This window comes from Cetorhinus maximus, chromosome 12 (assembly GCF_964194155.1).
Source record: "Cetorhinus maximus chromosome 12, sCetMax3.hap1.1, whole genome shotgun sequence".
In the NCBI taxonomy this organism is placed as follows: Eukaryota; Metazoa; Chordata; class Chondrichthyes; order Lamniformes; family Cetorhinidae; genus Cetorhinus; species Cetorhinus maximus.
The window spans coordinates 23,700,799-23,721,682 of NC_135890.1; the positions used below are offsets into that span (position 1 = coordinate 23,700,799).

Genomic DNA, 20,884 nt, shown 5'->3' on the forward strand with positions numbered 1-20,884 from the left:
TACAGAACCAGAACACAAGAGGCTGCCGAGCATATTCATATACTCAGGAAAATAGGGAGAAGAGAAAATATATTTAACAACATATACATTAAGATTCAGAGAGAGGGAGGGAATGAAAGAGAGATCGGAGTGGGGGGGCGGGTGTGGTCAAACTGACCACCAAGGGCTCAGATGTCAGTACAACACTCACCCCACCGAGGGCCCGTGTCCAGCTACGTCCCACTCTCCCAGAGTCCGAGTATCCCGGGTCCAGCTGTCCAGACGTCCGCCACTGTCTACAGTTCTGTTATTTTGAGGCCGGCGCCATTTTTTGTTTTTCCCGCTCAGGGATGTACCCCGGACTGCGCGTGCGCAGCACATACTCAACCACCCGACCATGAAGGGGGAGGAAAAGGAGGGAAAACACATTTTGAGAGAATTTTACGCAAGATAAGACCTATCAGCTTGATCTTTTGCTATGTGAGAAATGTTATGTTCAAATAACCTATTGGATTCCGCAAGTTTAATTAAAAATTCCAGAGATGATCTCCCCTTCCGCTCTGATGGTACAGGCGCCAAACTGAGGAGAGACATGGAGGTGTAGCGCAATCCATTTCGAGAATAGGGGGATGAAACTTTAGGAACTTATTAAAAAGACAAAAAGTTTAAGCCCGTTGTTAAGTCGGTTGTTTATTTCATAAATCATCAATATTATTGAGAGTGTTGATTAGTGGCTCAGAGTTAACCAAATTGTGGGTCATTATCGTTGAAGTGATTTGGATTGGTCGTATTGACTCCTTCCCCCCCCCCCCCCTTGTGTGGTTGAGTCCAGGCCTGCAGCTTCAAGATGGGGGAGATCAGTGGTCCGCGCGGTGCATTCCTTTGGGGCACTGCAGCCATTTACTTATGTGCATTCGCCTCACTTTATATACAAATTCCAGGTAACAGCAGCGAACTGACAGTTTGTGAGCGTAAAGGTCCGGGTCGGCAAGGGCGCAGTCAACAGGGGGGAGGGGAGCCACATGCATGAAGGGAGAGGTCTGACTGTCTGGTAGTGGAAGGGAGCAGTGTGAAGTGTAAGAAATCATTTAGTTTGAAGTAATGGAGAGTGTGTGGCTGTGGGATGGGAGGTTGAAAAGAACAGTTGACAGTATGAATGGTGCAGAACAAGAGTTTATACCTTGGTTTGCGGGCTTTGTGGTGTAACAGCCACTCTGGTATTGTGGTCCGAGACTCCCAATTGTGTAATGCACACAGGTGACATGTTTAAGAAACGCCCATTAGACTCAACTAAAACCATCTTGTTTTATGAACATTATCCACATTGCCCATTTCTCCCCCCACCCCACCCCCGTATCCGTGAACCCTTCCTCCACACACAGCACACCTTATCCTCAGCCCCATCTCTCTGCAGAGAAGCCAGTCCAATTACATTTTAACTCTTAAAAACTCAGCAGGTCTGACAGCATCTGCGGAGAGGAACACAGTTGACGTTTCGAATCCGTAATCGGATTCGAAACGTCAACTGTGTTCCTCTCCGCAGATGCTGTCAGACCTGCTGAGTTTTTCCAGGTATTTCGCTTTTTGTTCTAGGTTTCCAGCATCTGCAGTATTTTGCTTTTAACTCTGTTTATATGCTGTGGTTATTTTTTTCACCAGGAGTAAATTCTACAACTTTGATGCCCTTTTGTGTGAAAATGTTCCCAAACCTCATTCCTATCTTATAAGATTAAAGCAAAATACTGCAGGTGCTGGAAACAAAAACAGAAAATGCTGGAAAAACTCAGCAGGTCTGGCAGCATCTGAGGAGAGAGAAACAGAGTTAACGTTTCGAGTGCATATGACTCGCGCTCTGAAGAAGAGTCATTTGGACCCGAAACATTAACTCTGCTTTTCTCTCCTCAGGTGCTGCCAGACCTGCTGAGTTTTTCTAGTGTTTTCTGTTTTTATCTCATTCCTATCTCCCTGGTTTGTAACTGGTGTGCCTGCGATTTAAAGCTTTCATCTTGAGTGGGCAGTTTGCCTGAATCAGCTATCAGTGGGAACAATGGGTCGGCATTGGAATGTTATGCTTCTCACCATCTGCGAAGGGTGAGATTCGGAATTGTGGAATTGGTTGAACTCTGCTCTGATCAGTCAAGAGCTGCCAGAGAGTAGGAGACTGTGATTGGATGAAAGTTGTCAGTTGGGGCTGTGCACCTTACCCATCATCAGGACATCTTAAAGCACTTTACAGCTAGTTGACAGTATTAGAGCAGTGGGAGATATTCAAGAAGGAGATAGAGAGGGTTCAGAACAAATTTGCTCCCGCAAAGAAATGTGGATAGGATACCCAAATCTAGATTGCCCTGTCAAAGTGCATACAGTGTAGGATAATGCAAAAATAGAAGCTTAAGTCCAGAAACCAAAAGCTCAATAACACACAAAGCCAAGGGGAATAAGAAAGTGCAGGGGTGAACTTAGAAAGAAAATTTGAAAAACAAAGAGAGAACATGAAAAAATGTTGGCAAGTAAAATCAAGGCAACCCCAAAGCTATTTTATAAACAGAGAAAGGGGATAGCTAAAAGAGTAGGGCCTATTCAAGACCAAAAAGTTCATGTGTGTGTGGAGTCAGAAGAGGGGGCTTGGTTTTCAATTAATACTTTGCATCAGCCTTCACAAAATAGGGAAGTGATGCAAATGTTGTGGTTGAAAAGGAGTATAAAAGAGAGAGAAGAAATATTATGGGGTTTAGCATCTTTGAAAGTTGATAAACCACCAGACCCAGATGAAATGTGCCCCAGGCAGCTAAGAGAAGCAGTTGAGGAAATAGCGGTGACTCTGACTATCATTTCTAATCTTCTCTGGCCACAAGCATGGTGACAAAGGACTGGAAGACTGCTACAGTTTTACCATTGTTTAAAAACAGAGGAAGGAATTGATGAAGTCTGGTCAGCAAATTGGTGGGAAAATTCTGAAGGACAATATGGTCATTTAGAAAGGTGCAGATTAATCAAGGACAGTCAGCAAAGATGTGTTAAGGGAAGGATATGTCCAGCTAACCTGATTGAATTTTTGAGGGAGTAACAAGGAGGGTCGATGAGAGTAGCTCAACTGGTGAGTTTTGGCAAGGTTTTTGACAAGTTCCCATATGCAGATTGGCCAGATAAGTAAAAACCTGTGCGATAATTAGCAGGTTGGATCTAAAATTGCCCCAGAGCAGAAAGCACAGGATACTGGGTTGTTGTGTTTGTGACTAGAAGGCCATTCCCAGCTGGGTTCCACAGGGCTCAGTGCTAAGTTTCTTGTTTTTCATGTTATATATCAATAATTTAGACTTAAATGTGGTGGGGGCGGGGGGGGATGATTAAAATGTTTGCAAATGGTACAAAGGCTGATCATGTTGTTAAGACTGAGGGGGAAAGCTGTAGACTGCTGAAATATATCAATGGATTTGTCCAGTGTTTACAAAAGTGGCAGGTGCAATTCAGTCTGATCAAATATGAGGTAATGCATTTGAGGAAGGCTAGCAAGGCAAGGGAATACACAATAAATGGTTGGATGCTGAGAAGCGTAGAGGAACAGAGACCTTGGAGCACATGGCCACAGATCTCTGAAGGTAGCAGGACTGGTATAAAAGGTGGTTCAGAAGCCATGTGGGTTACTTAATTCGTGAGGAATAGAATATAAGAATCAATAACCAGAGAGCATTGATTTAAAGTATTTTTTTAATTCATGGGATGTGAGCATCACTGGCTAGGCCAGCGTTTATTGCCCATCCGTAATAGCCCTTGAGAAGGCAGTGGTGAGCTACCTTCTTGAACTGTTGCAGTCCATGTGGTGTTGGTACACCCACAGGGCTGTTCGAGAAGGAGTTCCAGAATTTTGACCAGCAACAGTGAAGGAACAGCAATATATTTCCAAGTCAGGATGATGAGTGGCTTGGAGGGGAACTTCCAGGTGGTAGTGTTCCGATCTGTCTGCAGCCCTTGTTCTTCTAGATGGTAGTGGTAGTGGGTTTGGAAGGTGCTGCCTAAGGAGGCTTGGTGAGTTCCTGCAGTGTTTCTTGTAGATAGTATACAGTGCTGCTACTATGTTTTAGTGGTGGAGGAAGTGAATGTTTGTGGGTGTGATGCCAGTCAAGCGGGCTGCTTTTTTCCTGGATGGTGTCAAGCTTCTTGAGTGTTGTTGGAGCTGCACTCATCCAGGCAAGTGGAGAGTATTCTGTCACACTCCTGACTTGTGCCTTGTAGATGGTGGACAGGCTTTGGGGAGTCAGGAGGTGAGCTACTCGCTGCAGGCTACTCTGATCTGCTACTCTGATCTGCTCTCGTAGCCACAGTATTTATATGGCTAGTCCGGTTCAGTTTCTGGTCGATGGCAACACCCAGGATGTTGATGATAGGGGATTCAGCATTGGTAATGTCAAGGGGCAATGATTAGATTATCAGTTGTTGGAGATAGCCTGGCACTTGTGTGGCATGAATGTTACTTGCCACTTGTCAGCCCAAGCCTGGATATTGTCCAGGTCTTGCTGCACTTGGAGGCGAACTGCTTCAGGTAGGAGGTTTAGAAAAGAACTGAAATTAGTAGGAGGTTTAGAGAGGACTTGGAAAATTTCTTTGAGCCAGAGGGTGGTGAAGGTCTGTAACTCATTGCCTGAAAGGGTGAAAGAGGAAGAAGCCCTCTTTGCAGTTAAAAAATGAAAATTGGAAATGCATTTGAAGTGCTGTAGCCTATGGTGTTGCTGACCAAGAGCTGGAAAGTGGTGTTAGACTGGATAATTCTCTTTTGACTAGCACAGACACGATGGGTCAAATGGGCTCCTATGCTGTAAACTCTGTGTTTCTATTATTAGTGCTCTTGTGACTTTTCACTTTTCTGACAGGGCTCTATGGAAAGGAAGGAATTCTGCCAGTCCGCAGGATGCTGCCCTTCACCGGAAAGCCACTGCTGGACCAGCTGACTGACTCGCCAACGTTACTGTGGTTGTGTCCCTGGCTTGGGCTTGACACTGAGCAGGGCATGGAGCTCATCTGCTTGCTGGGCATCGGCCTGTCGATCATTGCACTGGTGATAAAGCCTCTCCGAGACTGCTTCATCTTTGCATGCCTCTGGTTCCTCTACCTGTCTCTGTACCAGGTGGGTGTGTGTTTGTGTCTTTCCCATCCGAGTGTATGTGCCCTTCCCACACAACCACATGTTGTCAGCTCCAAGTGTGGGGGTCATGAATCATTTCAACCCCTGGGTCAGGGGTCACTACATCTGGTTTGTGGCATGTTGGGGGAGTGGAGTATATAAAATAATTCAGATTAGGGGCCAATCATGTTTGTGGGATTTCAGCCTGGATTCCGAAGTGAGGTGACAGCAAAACCCACAGCAGCAAGAACTGAATGCTCGATTAGAGGGAGGGGTTTAAACTAGTGAGGAGGAGTTCAAACTGTGTGCAGCGAGAGCTGATATTTGGGGGAGGTGGTGGAGTGGTGGCAGAGCTGAGCTCTGGATGGGGTGGTTTTCTGAAAGGAATGCAATCTCTGGGCGAGTGTTAATAATTCATGTTTTATTTTCTCCAGGTTGGACAAGTCTTCCTGTATTTCCAGTGGTGAGTTCATTTCATCCCCCATTACCCTCCCACAGAATGTTTGCAAAGGGTATTGGTGACGGGCAGTATGGGAGGAGTGAACAATATGCAAAGGGGTGAACAGTGAGGGTCATGCAGGGAACGTGTGTGAAGGGGTGAACAATGTGTGAGAGGAGTAAGCAGGGGGCAGCATGCAAATGGATTAACACTGAGGAGTAAGCAGGGGGACAGCATGCAAAGGGATGATCAGTGTGTGAGGGGTGAGCGGGGACAGCATGTGAAGGGTGAAGAGTGTTTGAGGAGTAAGCAGGGGGCAGTGTGCAAACGGGTGATCAGTGTGCAGGAAGAGCAGTGTAAGGAGTGAGTAACCAGTACCCCTCTGATTCTGCAGGGACAGTTTGCTACTGGAGACTGGATTCCTGGCGATCCTGGTTGCACCGCTACACCTGCAGAAATGGCGGGCAGCCCCTTCCCAGCACCATGACGTCATCACCTTCTGGTTGGTACGATGGCTGTTCTTCAGGCTCATGTTTGCCTCTGGCGTGGTGAAACTGACCAGCCGATGTCCCACATGGTGGGGGCTCACAGGTGAGAAACAGTTACTGCAGTTACATGTACACCAACTCAACCCCCAACCAGTTGCACCAACCGCCCCATTGACTAGGCTAGAGGAAGATTGACTTTAAAAAGTGCAGCTTATCCTGAGTTAGGCAATGTTTGTGTTGTTTGTTATTTTCAGTGTAGTGAGAATCAGTGGAGATTGGATGAGTTTTATAGAAGACTGAGCATATTGTTCAGTCCTGTATTTTGCGTAAAATAAACCAGCTTCTTGGTTTCCATGCAACCTTTTCTCGCAAGTGTTCGCAATTGATCTTCCGGAAGATCAGAGATATGCGCATGGGAGATTGGTGGCCAACTCACATTACATAGGATTTTATTCACTGTTGTGGCACAATATATAGGGCAATAACGATGAGCTCATGATTATATGGTACGTATTACCCACTTACAGGGGGAATGGTGATGGTGAACCTGGGACAGTGTTGTGTGTAAACACTGTACAAAAGGAATATACTGTGGATGCTGGAAATCTGAAACTAACACATAAAATACTAGAAATATTCAGCATGTCTTACAGCATCCGTGGAGAGAGGAAGAGAGTTAAATGTTTCAGGTCTGATGATCTTTCATCAGAACTCACTAAATTTGGGTGTCTGATCTCCTTACAGCTCTGACCTATCACTATGAGACTCAGTGCATCCCCACTGCTGCTGCTTGGTTTGCACACCAGCTGCCATCTTGGTTTCAAAAGTTCAGCGTGGTTATCGTGTTTGTGCTGGAGATTGTGGTTCCTCTGTTGTTCTTTGCTCCAAACCGTCGCCTTAGGCTATTCGCGTTCTACACTCAGGTAAGTCCAGGTTCTACAGATAACAAATACTCCGAGATATCAGACAGTCAGAGGATGGAGTGGACAAATTAAGAGAGAGAGTTGTAAAGAGTGGTTCAAATCCACAGCCCCTGTTATGCTCAGGCTCTGGCACAGACAAAGAGTGTACATTTCAATGCCTGAGATTCCCCCCCATGGCTGATTGTTAGAGGCTGGACCCCACCTGGGGGAGGCAGGGTGAGGGGTGTTTTGGGAGTAAAACAGGGCATCCAAAGCCTTTGCTCCGAGGTGTGCACTATTCCCTGACCCCCACAACTAAAAAGGAGGTTCAGAGGGGGAGGGTGTTGGGGCAGGTATAGGGGTTTGGGGGAAAGCAAGTACGTACCCTGAGGAAGGTGACGTTTGCTGGCCCAGATCATTGTTGCAGCCCACCAGATCCTGATGCATGCGGGAAGGATCCCGGCTTCTCTCTCTCGTGCTCTCGACCTCTCTGTATGTCTCTCTGTTTCTCTGATGGAATTTTCTTTTAACTCTCCAGATTCTGCTCCAGGTATTAATTATTATCACTGGTAACTATAATTTCTTCAATCTGCTCACGATTGTCCTGGGGTTCTCACTACTGGACGATCAGCATGCTCAGTTTTGGCACAGGCGAGGCAAGAAGCAACACCCCGAGAGTGAGTATCAGGCAGGTGAGGGGGTGGCCTGTAGGTGGCACATTGTGACAGGCGATGTGTCCAGGGTCGAGTACCTGTGACTGGAGGCGTGTTCCATGGGTCAGGTCCCCGTGACTGGTGGCATGTCCGGGGATCGGGGCCCTGTGACTGGTGGCGTGTCTGGAGCCGGATCCCCATGGCCGGTGGCGTGTCCGGAGCCCGGCCCCCGTGACTGGTGGCATGCCCAGGGCCGGATCCCTGTGAGGTTGCTGCCGGGGTCAGGTCCCCGTGAGACCGCTGGCGTCCCCGTGAGACTGCTTGCATACCCGGGGCCAGGTCCCCACAAGACTGCTGGCATGCCTAGGGCTGGGTCCCTGTGAGACAGCTGGTGTGCCTGGGGCTGGGTTCCTGTGAGACAGCTGGTGTGCCTGGGACTGGGTCCCTGTGAGACAGCTGGTGTGCCTGGGGCTGGGTCCCTGTGAGACAGCTGGTGTGCCTGGGGCTGGGTCCCTGTGAGACAGCTGGTGTGCCTGGGGCTGGGTCCCTGTGAGACAGCTGGTGTGCCTGGGGCTGGGTCCCTGTGAGACAGCTGGTGTGCCTGGGGCTGGGTCCCTGTGAGACAGCTGCCATGCCTGGGGCTGGGTCCCTGTGAGACAGCTGGTGTGCCTGGGGCTGGGTCCCTGTGAGACAGCTGCCATGCCTGGGGCTGGGTCCCTGTGAGACAGCTGCCGTGCCTGGGGCTGGGTCCCTGTGAGACAGCTGCCATGCCTGGGGCTGGGTCCCAGTGAGACAGCTGCCGTGCCTGGGGCTGGGTCCCTGTGAGACAGCTGGCGTGCCTGGGGCTGGGTCCCCGTGAGACAGCTGGCATGCCTAGGGCTGGGTCCCCGTGAGACAGCTGCCATGCCTGGGGCTGGGTCCCTGTGAGACAGCTGCCGTGCCTGGGGCTGGGTCCCTGTGACACTGCTGGTGTGTCCCTGTGAGACAGCTGCCGTGCCTGGGGCTGGGTCCCTGTGAGACAGCTGCCGTGCCTGGGGCTGGGTCCCCGTGAGACAGCTGGCGTGCCTGGGGCTGGGTCCCCGTGAGACAGCTGGCGTGCCTGGGGCTGGGTTCCCGTGAGACAGCTGGCGTGCCTGGGGCTGGGTCCCCGTGAGACAGCTGGCGTGCCTGGGGCTGGGTCCCCGTGAGACAGCTGGCGTGCCTGGGGCTGGGTCCCCGTGAGACAGCTGGCGTGCCTGGGGCTGGGTCCCCGTGAGACAGCTGGCGTGCCTGGGGCTGGGTCCCCGTGAGACAGCTGGCGTGCCTGGGGCTGGGTCCCCGTGAGACAGCTGGCGTGCCTGGGGCTGGGTCCCCGTGAGACAGCTGGCGTGCCTGGGGCTGGGTCCCGTAAGACTGTGGGGGTGCCCAGGGCCGGGCGCATATGCGACTGTGCGCATGCCCGGGGCCAGATCCCTGTGATATGTGTCCAGGGAAAAGGTGATTGAACTCTAACATTTGCAGTTTGATTGTTTCTTCTTTTCCCTATAGGCCCAGGTTGGTCACGGACACTGCAAGCCCTGATCGTTAGCCTCATTGAGCTGGCGGTTTATTTAACACTTGTTTACGGGACAATTCACTACTTCGGACTAAGTGTTGACTGGGAGAAAAGGTTGATAGAATCAAAAATAGGTACGAGCAACAACAGCTTCAGATCCTCTCCCTGCCTGGGACACTCAACCTGCCTTATAACCAACCAGCAGGCTCAGCTCTTCAGATATCACTCATAAGAACTAGGAGCAGGAGTAGGCAATTCAGCCCCTCGAGCCTGCCCCGTCATTCATTACGATCATGGCTGATCTCATTTCGGCCTCAACTCCAATTTCCCGCCCTCTCCCCATAACCTATCAACCCATTACTAATTAAAAATCTGTCTATCTCCTCAAATTTATTCAGCGTCCCGGCAACCACTGCACTCTGAGGTAATGGATTCCAAAGATTCGCGACCCTTTGAGAAAAGTAATTCCTCCTCATCGCTGATTTAAATCTACCACCCCTTAGCCTCTCATTCTAGAATGCCCCACAAGGGGAAACATCCGCTCCACGTCTACTTTGTCTGTCCCCTTTAGCATCTTATATACCTCAATTAGATCTCCTCTCATCCTTCTAAACTCTAGCGAGTATAGGCCTAAACTGCTCAATCTCTCCTCATAAGACAAACCCCGCATCTCTGGAATCAATCTAATGAACCTCCTCTGAACCGCCTCCAGTGCAACTACATCCTTCCTCAAGTAAGGGGACCAAAACTGTGCACAGTACTCCAGGTGCAGTCTCACCAATGCCTTGTACAGTTGCAACAACACTTCCCTATTTTTATACTCTATTCCTTTAGCAATAAATGCCAAAATTCCATTTGCCTTCCTTATTACCTGCTCTACCTGCATACTAGCTTTCAGCGATTCATGCATGAGGACACCCAGATCCCTCTGCACTGAAGCATTCTGAAGTTTCTCTCCATTTAAATAATAAGTCGCCTTTTTATTCTTCCAACCAAAATAGATAACCTCACACTTATCCACGTTAAACTCCATCTGCCAAATTTTGGCCCATTCACCTAACCTGTCCACATCCATTTGTAAATTTCTTATTTCTCCAATAATTCACATGCTTTGTTACTAAATATTCCTTGTCTTTATAAATTGTTGTTACATTTGTCTTTCTTTTTAAAATATATTTGCATGCTCCTCGCCCTAGTGCTGGAGAATGGTACGATTATACACATAATTAGTAAAAAGGTTGTCAAAGGAAAGGCAGGAATGATAGGGACGATAAAATAAATCCTCTTGTGGAAGTATGGGGCATTGCTGAGGTACTAAATGAGTATTTTGCATCTGTCTCCACTAAAGAGAACAGTGCTGTCAGTGACACAGTGAGGAAGGAGGCAGTAGCCAGATGGTTTCATAAACAACAATCCAGGACAAAATTTATTGACATCTGGTAAAGTATAGGCTCATAACTGCAAGGCAACACAGATTTATTAAAGGAAGATCATGTTTGATTAACTTGAATGAGTTCTTTAAGGCAACAGAGAGGGTTGATGAGGGTAGTTCAGCTGATGTGCATATGGACTTTCAAACTGCCACATAAAAGGCTTGTTAGCAAAATCAAAGCCTCTGTAATGTGGAATTAAAGGGGCAGTGGCAGTGGATACAAAAATTGTCGGAGAATAATAACGATCACTTGTTTTTCGAACTGGAGGGAAGTATACAGTGGTGTCCCCAAGGATCAGTATTGTCTTTTTAGTATACACTGTAATCTCTTCAGTTCTGAAGTCTATTGTTCGAAAATCCCAGTTGTCAGGAAATTTTTTGAGCAGACCCAAGCCTCATTTCAGATCAGTGCCTTGAGAGTGGAAACATGGAAAATGTGGTATTTGGATCAGTAAAGTCAGCTTTATAATGTTTTATCACTATTTTATGTTTCAGGTAAATATTTATATCTATAGTGTCTCCCAGTTCACACACTTGTGGTTAGGCATTCTAATGTCATTCTATAATCCAGACAGCTCCAAAATCCAGAAATGACTAGGTCCCAAGCATTCCAGACTGGGAGAGGTTAAAGATTATAATTAATGACTTTGGTTTCATTATACAGGACATAATTTCAAAGTTTGATTGTAGGAAACTTGAAAATGTGGTAAACATTGAAGAGGATAGTAACATGCTTCAGGAGGACATAGACCGGTAAACTGAACAGACTCACAGCAGATTAATTTTTATGCAAAGAAGTATGAAATGATGCATTTTGGTAGGAAGAAAGAAGAGAGGCAATATGAAATAAAGGAGAAACAGGAACAGAGACACTGGGGGTGTCTTTGATGGCGGGACAAGTCGAGAAGGCTGTTAAAAAGCATACAGGATCCTTGCGGGGGGTGGGGGCATGCTGTGGGGGAGAGGGGCATGTGGAAAGACAATTTTGAGATCTGACATCATTAGGATATAATTTAAAACTAAAACTTGTGAAGTCATGATGTGCAATTATTCCCATTTTTAGATGTAAAATTTGAAAAACTCTGCATACAGAAGATCAAGGGGCCCAGGACTTTAAAAATCTACATTTTTAATATCTGCGACAGCTGGGCATCAGTTTGTCTTATGAGGACAGTTGAAAGGTTGGGCCTATACTCATTGGAGTTTAGAAGAATTAGAGATGATCGTGAAACATATAAGATTCTGAGGGGGCTAGATAAGGTGGATGCTGAGAGGATGTTTCCCCTCATGGAGAATTTACAACTAGGGGGCACAGTTTCAAAATAAAGAGTCTTCCATTTAAGACGGAGATGAGAAATTTCTCATAGGGTTGTTGCTGTTTGGAATTCTCTTCCCCAGCGAGCAGTGGAGGCTGGTCATTGACTGTATTCAAGGCTGAGTTAGACAAGGTTATGGGGGCAGGCAGGAAAGTGGAATTAAGGCCACAATCAGATCAGCTATGATCTTATTGAAAGGTGGAGCAGGCTCGAGGGCGCCGAATGGCCCATTCCTGCTCCTATTTCTCATGCTTACGCTATAGGAAAGATGTCAAAGCTTTGGAGAGAGTACAGACGAAAATGGTGCCCAGGATGAGGGACTTCTGTTATGTGAAGAGACTGGAGAACCTGGGATTGTTTTATTCATAAAATCATATTTCTCCTTGGAGAAAAGAAGGTTAAAAGAAAATTTGTTAGAGGTATTCAAAATCATGAAAGGTTTTGACACAGTAAATAAGCAGAAACTGTTTCCAATGGCAGAAGATTTGGTAACTAGCACACACAGATTTAAGGTAATTAACAAAAGGACCAGAAGCGACATGAAGAAACATTTTTTTCAATATAGCCAGTTATGATCTGAAATGCATTGCCTCAGAGGGTGGTGAAAGCAAATTCAGTTGTACTACTCAACAGAGAAGGAGAAGAGCGGCGCAGTGGGTTTAATTGGATAACTCTACCAAAGTGTTGGCAAAGGCATGATGGGCCGAATGGCTTCCTGTGTTATATGATTTTATGAATAAAACTCATTGCAGTTTGAGGCATCCTGTGTTGACATCAAACATTCCCAGGGCAGGTACATCATAGGTCAGATGCAGAGTAAAGCTTTCTCAACACTGTCTACTCACACACTCCAGGGCAGGTACAGCACGGGTTAGATACAGAGTAAAGCTGTCTCTACACTGTCCCCTCAAACACTGCAGAGCATGTACAGCACAGGCTCTCTCTAACCACACCCTTTGCTTGGTTCATAGTCTTCACTTTCCATGAGTTTACACAGTGGCTAAAGATCGTGACTCCACTCACCATCTGGATCGGTGTGCTGTCCCTCAGCTGGGAGATAATCAAGTCATTGCTCAGGTGCGTCTCTGAGGAAGTATACAGATTCTCCCATCCTTCATGTGTGCCCTGCCTGAAGGCAGGTCCTCAGCTGATTGTCTGCTGATGCTTTCATCCTGAGCTATTTTTCTTGGTAGTTTTTGTTAGCGGTGTTTTTTCCATTACCTTCCACTCTCAGGAGCATGGTGAGGAGACAGATCCCAAGTCTGCCTCGTCCGGAACAGTAATCGAACTCGCACTGTTGGCACTAAACCACAATAGCCATCTAGGCAACTGAACTAACTGGTCCCCAGAGAAGGTTTCCCTGTAGTGTGGGAAATGTGTCAGTCGCTTTGCATACAGCAAGTTCCCACAGCAACAATGAACCGCAGTGACCAGATAATCTTTGGTTTTTTTGGTGATGTTGTTGGAGGGATAAATAAGGGTCAGATCACCCTGCTTCTCTTCAGTTTGTGTCCTCTTTAAGCTGTGTGGGTGCACACAACAAATAAAAATTGGAAAGAACATTGTTCAATTGTTCATGCCCTTCCCAAACCGCCCACCCCCCACACTGGGTTTATTTGTTCTCATTCCTGGTTTATGATGTTGCCGAACACCCAGTTTATAGGGGTTTCTTGCTGCAGCCCCCTCCTCCAGTTTATGGGATTCCTTTTACACCCACGCAACTCCCAGTTTACTTGCTGTGCACTTGATTTGCAGGAATGTTGCCTAAACCCCAGCCCCCTTTTGCTTGATTCTCAAACAACCCCCCCCAAAAGCTTAAAGAGTCCTCTCGTGAGTCCCCCAGTTGTGCTGCCCCCTCACCGCTGAATTAACACTGACTCTTTTTCTCTCTCGTAGCTCCCTGATGGTGAGAGGGTTTATTGCCAAGCTCTGGGCTTTCTCTCAATGGGCCGTATTTGCTGCTGCTGCTATTGCAATGTTTGCCGTTAGTCTGGTGAGTGAGGGCTACTGGGTAGAGCTGGGACTCTCCCTTGGAAATCTTTGATCTCAGTTAAAGAAAAAAGGATTGCATTTATATAGTGCCTTTTACCACCTCAGGACATCCCAAAGTGCTTAACAGCCAATGAAATACTTTTGAAATGTAGTAACTGCTGTAATGTAGGAAACACAGCAACTAAGATCCCACAAACAATTAGATAAATGACCAGATCATCTATTTTTGTGATGTTGATGAGGGATAAATATTGGTCAGGACACTAGGGATAACTCCCTGGCTCTTCTTCAAAATAGTGCCATGGGATCTTTTATGTCCACCTGAGAGAGCAGAGAGGACCTTGGTTTAAAGTCCCATCTGTAAGGTGGCACCTCCTACAGTGTAGCATTCCCTCTACCACACTGGACTGTCAGCCTAGATTTTCAAGCTTAAGTTTCTGAAATGCAACTCGAACCCACAAACTTCAGAGATTCAGAGGCAAGAGTGCTACCAACTGAGCGACAGCCGGCACAGTTTAACAACAGCCTCGAGTTATTGAAGACAGATCAGGTCTGTTCCCCAAAACATGCCTAGGCCTCAGCACTCTTACTGTCCTGGGCCATGTTATTGACCCAACTTACTCAGAGGATGAAGAGCTGGAGTTGGTTACTCTTGGAGTGGGTGAAAATCCGTGATTGGTTACTTAGAGAGAGGGTGACTAGATAGGATTTGTTGCTCAGAGAGGGTGGCAGGTTTGCATTGCGTATGAGGGGCGAAATTGGGAGGATTGGTTAATCCAGTTTAGGATCTGAAGGGAATGGATGAATCCAAATAACATGTTCAAGGTTAGAACAAATTCCAGAAGTAGTGACTGGCTCAGGCTCAGGGTTAGACTCAGCCCCTTTATAGAGGATGATGAATATGGAATGGATGACCCAATGAGTGAGAGAAATTTTAGAGAAGTGGGTGAATACTTGAGGGATTGATTTATAGGACCAAGACCACCCAACATCTCTCAGTTTACTGGTGATTTGCAAATTTCTGTGAAGTTAAAAGTCAATACAACAGCTCTTCTGCCACAGCTAGGATACTACATACAGTTCTGGTCACCACATTATAGGAAAGATGTGATCACACTGTAGGGGACAAAGGAAATTTATGAGGATGTCGCCAGGAATGGAGCATCTTAGCTAAGAGGAGAGATTGAATAGACTGTGATTGTTTTCTTTGGAACGGATGAGGCTGAGAGGTGATTTAATTGACTTGTATAAAACTATGAGGGATCTAGGTAGAGTGGGAAACAAAGCACCTACTTCTCTTAGCAGAGAGGTCAAGAACCAGGGAACATAGTTATCAACTCTGTCTCTATATATGTCTCCTTGGCTTTCTTCCTAGCCATTTGAATCATGTAATTGGCTGAAGGTTTAGAGAGGAGTTGAGAATTTTTTTCACCCAGAGGGTGGTAGAGAGCTGGAACTCAATGCCTGAAAGACTGATAGAGGGAGAAACACTCATCATTTGTAAAAAGGAATTATTTGAATATACACTTAATTTCGTAACCAATAGAGCCACAGATCAAGAGGCACCACCCCCACCTGGTTTTACTGTGTTGTGTTTCTCCTCCCCCACCCCCAGCTCTCCTGTTCTTAGTATGATGTGTTAGAAATTGATGGGTATGAGTTCAGGGTGCTGATGGTCTAACCTCCTGCCTTCACCCAGGTACCATACACCTTCATTGAGTACGAGGCCAGCTCCAACCTGAGGCCTGAGATCCGGCGGCTGTATGATATGGTTGACCGTTACCAACTGGTCAACTCCTATGGGTTGTTCCGGCGAATGACAGGGGTTGGAGGTCGCCCAGAGGTTGTTTTGGAAGGAAGCTATGATGGCCAGAGATGGACGGTAGGATTCTTGCACGGTGGAGAAGGAGGGAGTGGGATCATTGTGACGGGACAGATTTCAATTTAGTGGGAGAGTCATGAGAAAGTCGTTCTATGACCCAGCACCCAACCCAACCATCCTCTCCCTAAAGTGGGTTGCTGTCCCCCTCATTCCTTGCCCTGAGAGTGGGATACAACCTCCCTCGATTGTTGCCCTGAGAGTGGGGTACAGACCCCTTCAATCCTCACCATGAGTGGGCTACAACCCTCCTCAATCCTTGTCCTATGTGGAGTACAGCCCCACCAATTCTCACCCTGTGAGTGGGTGCAGTCCCCCAAATCCTCGGCATGTGAATGGGGTGATCTACCTGCTCCCCCTTCCCCTCCCGCTCCCAGTACTTGCACTGAGAGTGTGGTACTGTGCCCTGGGGCCCTGCACTCTGCTCCTTCTCTTGTGTTTGATCCCATATTCCAGGTCTTTTTCTTTTCTCAGGAAATTGAATTCATGTACAAACCAGGGAACCTCAGCTTGGCCCCTCCTATGGTGACCCCGCACCAGCCCAGACTCGATTGGCAGATGTGGTTTGCTGCCCTTGGTGACCACAGGCACAGCCCCTGGTTCACCAGCTTCATCCATCGGCTTCTCCAGGGAAAGAGAAATGGTGAGTGCAGAGAATCTTACACCCTGTTGCACTATCTCACTGTTACACTGCACTGGTTGTGGTAACTCTTGCTGTTGCATTTCGCTGGTTGTGGTAGCTCTCGCTGTTATACTGTGCTCCTCCAGTATCATACAGTGTTAAAGTATCCAGCCTGTCACCTCCTCTTATTTTCTCATTTTTTTCCAATTCCAGTCATTCGCTTGGTGCAAGTGGATGAGACCAAATATGTCTTCAGCACCAAACCCCCCACTTACATCCGAGCCCAGCTCTACAAGTACTGGTTTACCATGCATAGGACCGACAGGTGAGTGACTGGGCTAATAGGGACAGCGTGGACTAGGAGTGGGGGAGGGAGAATGTGTGAGTGAGCTTGAGAGAGAGTGAAAGAAGGCACGTGGTCACAAGGAGGGGAGAGAGAGAGCAAGTGTACGTGGTTCCAAGGTTAGGGGGTGTGTGTGGGGTGGGGAGAGAAACAGATCATTCGTGTGATCCTGAGGTTGGGGGCAGAAAGCGAAAATGTGCGCACAGTCCCAAGGTGGGGGAGGGGTTGGAGGGAGGTCGGGAGAACATGAGTGGTGCATCAGGGGAAGGGGTAGAGAGAGTGCGCGGTGCTGTATGTGTGGGGAGAGCATGCGTGGTGCTTCAGTGAGAGACTGCGATGCTGCAGTTGAGATGGAGGGAACAGATGTGTTGCTGGGGTGTGGAAAGACAGAATATGCCAGAGAGAGAGCATGATGTCAGGAAGAGAGAGAGAGAGAGAATGCAGTGCTGGAGGAGGGGGAGTGAAACTTATCATTCAGAATTGGATTGGATAGTGGATGAAGAGATGTGAGAACAGTGTAGGTAAACATGTTTGGGACTCTCTGCTCACGTGGAGGGTAAAAACTAGCACAGACTGATTGGACCAAATGTGTGCTTCCATGCCATATATTTCCTCACTAATATGAGCCTTTCCCTCTTCCCTCCCACATTCCCCGGCTCTCCTCCTGCTTGCCACTTGCTGACTCCTGCTGACTCTATCCTTTCTCACTCTCCACTCCTCCTACCCGCAGCTCACTCAATGATTGGTGGACTCGGGAACATGTGAGAGAATTCTTTCCCTCGGTGACCTTAGGAGACCCCAACTTGGAATCACTCTTACGTGAATACGGCTTCAAGGTGAGGACTGTAAAACACATTCTAGCTGACCTATCAATGCTGTCCAATCAAACACTCCCCAGGGAGGAACAGCCAGGGTTAGATACAGAATAACGCTCCCTCTACACTGTCCCAGGACAGAAACAGCACAGATTAGATACAAAGCAAAGCTCCCTCTACCGGAACTGTTGGACACCAGGTCCCTATCGTGGTACTGGAAGGAAAGGGAATAGAAGAGAACAGAAGTGCAAGAAATGGGGCGAGCAGGGTCAAGACCCCTGTCAACCATGGTGAAGCGGAGTCCTTGTTTGTAGAAACAGGAAGATATATTGGAAACATTGATGTGAAAGGTCACAAAACAGATGCGATGGAGATAGAGAAACTGGTAGAATAGACTAAGTCCTTACTGAAAGTGGAGTGGGAAAAAGTCTCATCAGTAAGTTTATAGTGGATATTGATCAATACCCTGTCCCCAGAAGTGGAAATAGGAAAATCGAGGAAAGAAAGAGTTGGAGATAGACCATGTGAAGGTGATAGGAAGGAATAATGGAATTTGGAAACAAAATATGTGATGTTTTCCATTTCGGGGAGAGAGCCGAAAGTGACAGTGATGCAGTCATCAAATTACGGGAGTGAGGGAAGGGACTGAGTAGGACTGGAACAAAGAATGTTCTATATTTCCCATGAAAAGGACCAGCCTGGATCTATTTAGATTCCCATAGCGACTCTTATTTGGAGGAAAGGAGTTGAGTCAAAGGTGAAGTTGTTCAACGTAAGAACAAGTTCAGCTCGGTGCAGCAGAGTGGTAGTGAGGGGGGACTGGTTGGGCCTTCGTTCATGGAAGAAGTGGTATCCCCACGGGATGCCTGGCAGGTTGCCAGGGGAGTGCAGGAGCTAGAGGGACTGGACTTCCGTGTTGAAAGGGAGACAATAGAAACTAATAAATGGTGGAAAGCAATGAAAGACTGGGAAGCAATGGGAGAAAAAAAAGAGAGTTGAGACAGGAAGAAATAAGTTTGTGGGGAAAGAACTGTCTGAAATATGGGTCGAGCAGCGCAGTCTGTTTGTGGATCTTAGATACAAGAGTAGAGAGAGCTTTACTCTGTATCTAACCCATGCAGCACCTGTCCTGTGCTGCACCTGCCACACATTCCTGTCACTAGCTATTGTTTCTCTCACAGGACAAAGTGCCTCCGAAACGGGCCGTGAAGGATGTCTTGCCGTTCATCCTGAAACTGACCCGTGAACAGGTGGAACCCTACTCTGGGGAGCAGGTGATCTGGGGCCTGTACGTTGCTGTGTTGCTCATCTCCCTGCTCAAACGCCTGACAAACCGCGAAGCAAAAGAGAGCCAATTGAAGCCGGGTTGGAGGAAACCGGAGGGAAAGGATGTGAGTGGTAGCGAGGAGGCAGATGCTGATGGTAGGAGGAAGGAATTTCGACGGTCAGAAGGCAAAGTGCGTCTTCCCACTGAGGAACAGTCGCTAGAGAATGTTCGCAGAAGAAAGTAACCATCAGAGTCTTTTTTACTGATTTATATTTTTCTATTATATCTAACTCTCTCCCTCACATTTCTGCTGCTCTTCATTTGGGAATGAGAGAGGTCCTGTTGCCAGACTGCGTGTCACAACTGCCAAGTGACAAATATTATTCCACCTGAACCTAGTGTGTCATATACTTGGGATCTAAATGTGGGAGGTAGAAGCAGGCTGGTTATTTTTTAAAAAACTTTATTAAATCTCCTCTGAGCTTTCTGTGCTCCATTGGGAACAGTCACAGTATCTTTACCCTCTTAAAACTATCGTTTCCATTTCTGGAATCACAATGATGAATCTACACTGTGCGTGCTCTGTGGCTTTAATATATTTTCTATAATGGAGATCCAAAACTGCACACAATTTTGAACTGTGGGCATAAACAAGTGCTTTGTATAACTTTATTACCTCTTAACACTAAATTGTGTATTTAATTGAAGGATTTAACTTGATGACCAGAAGAATTCGCTTAACACAGTCCTGTAGGTATGCCTTGTGTTATTGGGGTCTGAGTGCCCAAGTTTCACTGATCAGGTAAAGAATGTGTGTAATGGTTCAGTAATTTTTGAGTCAGGAGCTTGTTCAATGCTTTGGGATGATGTACTGGTTGCTTTTTGTGTATTGAGTAGGTCTGAGGGTGTCTCCCTTCTCAACACCATCTCCTTTCGCCTGTGGTTACAAACCTTCCACTGACTAGGATCAATCTGTTATATATTCCAGTGTTAGGCAGTTGTCCTTCTCTGCCTGGCCCCCATTGAATCAGGTGTGAATCGGTAAATCACCAACTGTGTGACAGCAGACTCTGTATCTAAATATCCAGTAGTCTGGGCCCAAAACTACAGATGGTCAGGTCTGGAAAGGCATTGTAGTGTTGAGGTTCTGCCTCCAGATGTCAGTAATTTACCAGGAAATCCATCTGATTCCATTGTGTTCCAGTGACGGATTCCAGCTCAATTTGATTGAACTTGCAAGTTTCTCGCTGCTCATTCTAACCATGTTTCACCCTGCATCCAATCTCGCTCTGTGTGTTACAGATTTTGGTGCTGATTCCCGGTAAAATTGTATCTTGCCTTGTGTGCAGTTTAATGGGCTCTTGCTGCTTTCCTGATCCAATTCAATTGGTAAATCATCCGTGATACTCTGTGTTAAAGAAGAATTGTCAAAATTCTCTCTCCTGCAATAAAAATTCCCTGCTCTAAAATATTCCAGTGGTGTTAACTCTCTGGACTCTGGTTTTGTACAATTTATATGTAATTTCCTTCAAATGCAGAGTCTGAATGCAAGGTCCTGGAGTAGTTATTGGATGTTTGGAACCCTCGCTTGTGTCAAAATGAGAAGCTGAGGCTGGATGATATAATGTCTGAGGCACGAATCACAGAAATGTACAGTGTCTCTTCATCAACACTTCAATTATAAACTTCTCATTTCCTCACACTCCTTGACCCCTCATCTATGAGATGACACAATATTGCATGTACACCATACATATACTGCCTCACTTCTCCATTAGGCATTGCTTACTAAGATGGGTAACATCCTCTGGTATTCCCGGTGAATGCAGGAATGGCACAGCACCCTATTTCTCTGGTACCTTTGAGCAGCGATCAAAATTTTGCTAAACACACTAAAAGCAATTCTGTGCCCTGAAAGGGAGAACCGCAAATGACTCCTGTTTCAATGCTGTATCATTTACTGATTATAACAGATGTAGTGCTGTTCATTACCCATAGTAACAACAGGACTGAGGTGAAGGGCGTTCTCTCGAATTGTGCCTACTGTTTAGCCAACTCTATTTTCCCCCTGCCCTGGATTACTTATTTCCCACCATCCCACCCA

At 46.9% G+C, this 20,884-nt stretch overlaps 2 protein-coding genes across 2 annotated transcripts in view; one reads left to right on the top strand and one right to left on the bottom strand.

The window, feature by feature from the left end:
- ncaph2 (non-SMC condensin II complex, subunit H2) overlaps nucleotides 1–331 on the bottom strand; it is a 42,129-nt gene extending 41,798 nt beyond the window's left edge. The window contains exon 1 of the mRNA XM_078553155.1: nucleotides 191–331. The gene's annotated coding sequence lies outside the window, so the exon portion shown is untranslated. The remainder of the gene's footprint in view (nucleotides 1–190) is intronic.
- A 469-nt stretch (nucleotides 332–800) lies between these two features.
- On the top strand, nucleotides 801–20,251 carry lmf2a (lipase maturation factor 2a). Its single transcript, XM_078553160.1, has 14 exons — nucleotides 801–920; nucleotides 4,848–5,101; nucleotides 5,533–5,561; nucleotides 5,932–6,128; nucleotides 6,770–6,948; nucleotides 7,466–7,604; nucleotides 9,108–9,248; nucleotides 12,834–12,939; nucleotides 13,759–13,855; nucleotides 15,554–15,736; nucleotides 16,208–16,376; nucleotides 16,569–16,680; nucleotides 17,429–17,534; nucleotides 18,695–20,251. The coding sequence occupies exons 1-14, from the start codon at nucleotides 827–829 to the stop codon at nucleotides 19,022–19,024; spliced, it is 2,136 nt and encodes a 711-aa protein (XP_078409286.1). The 5' UTR covers nucleotides 801–826; the 3' UTR covers nucleotides 19,025–20,251.
- Nucleotides 20,252–20,884: the final 633 nt, after the last annotated feature.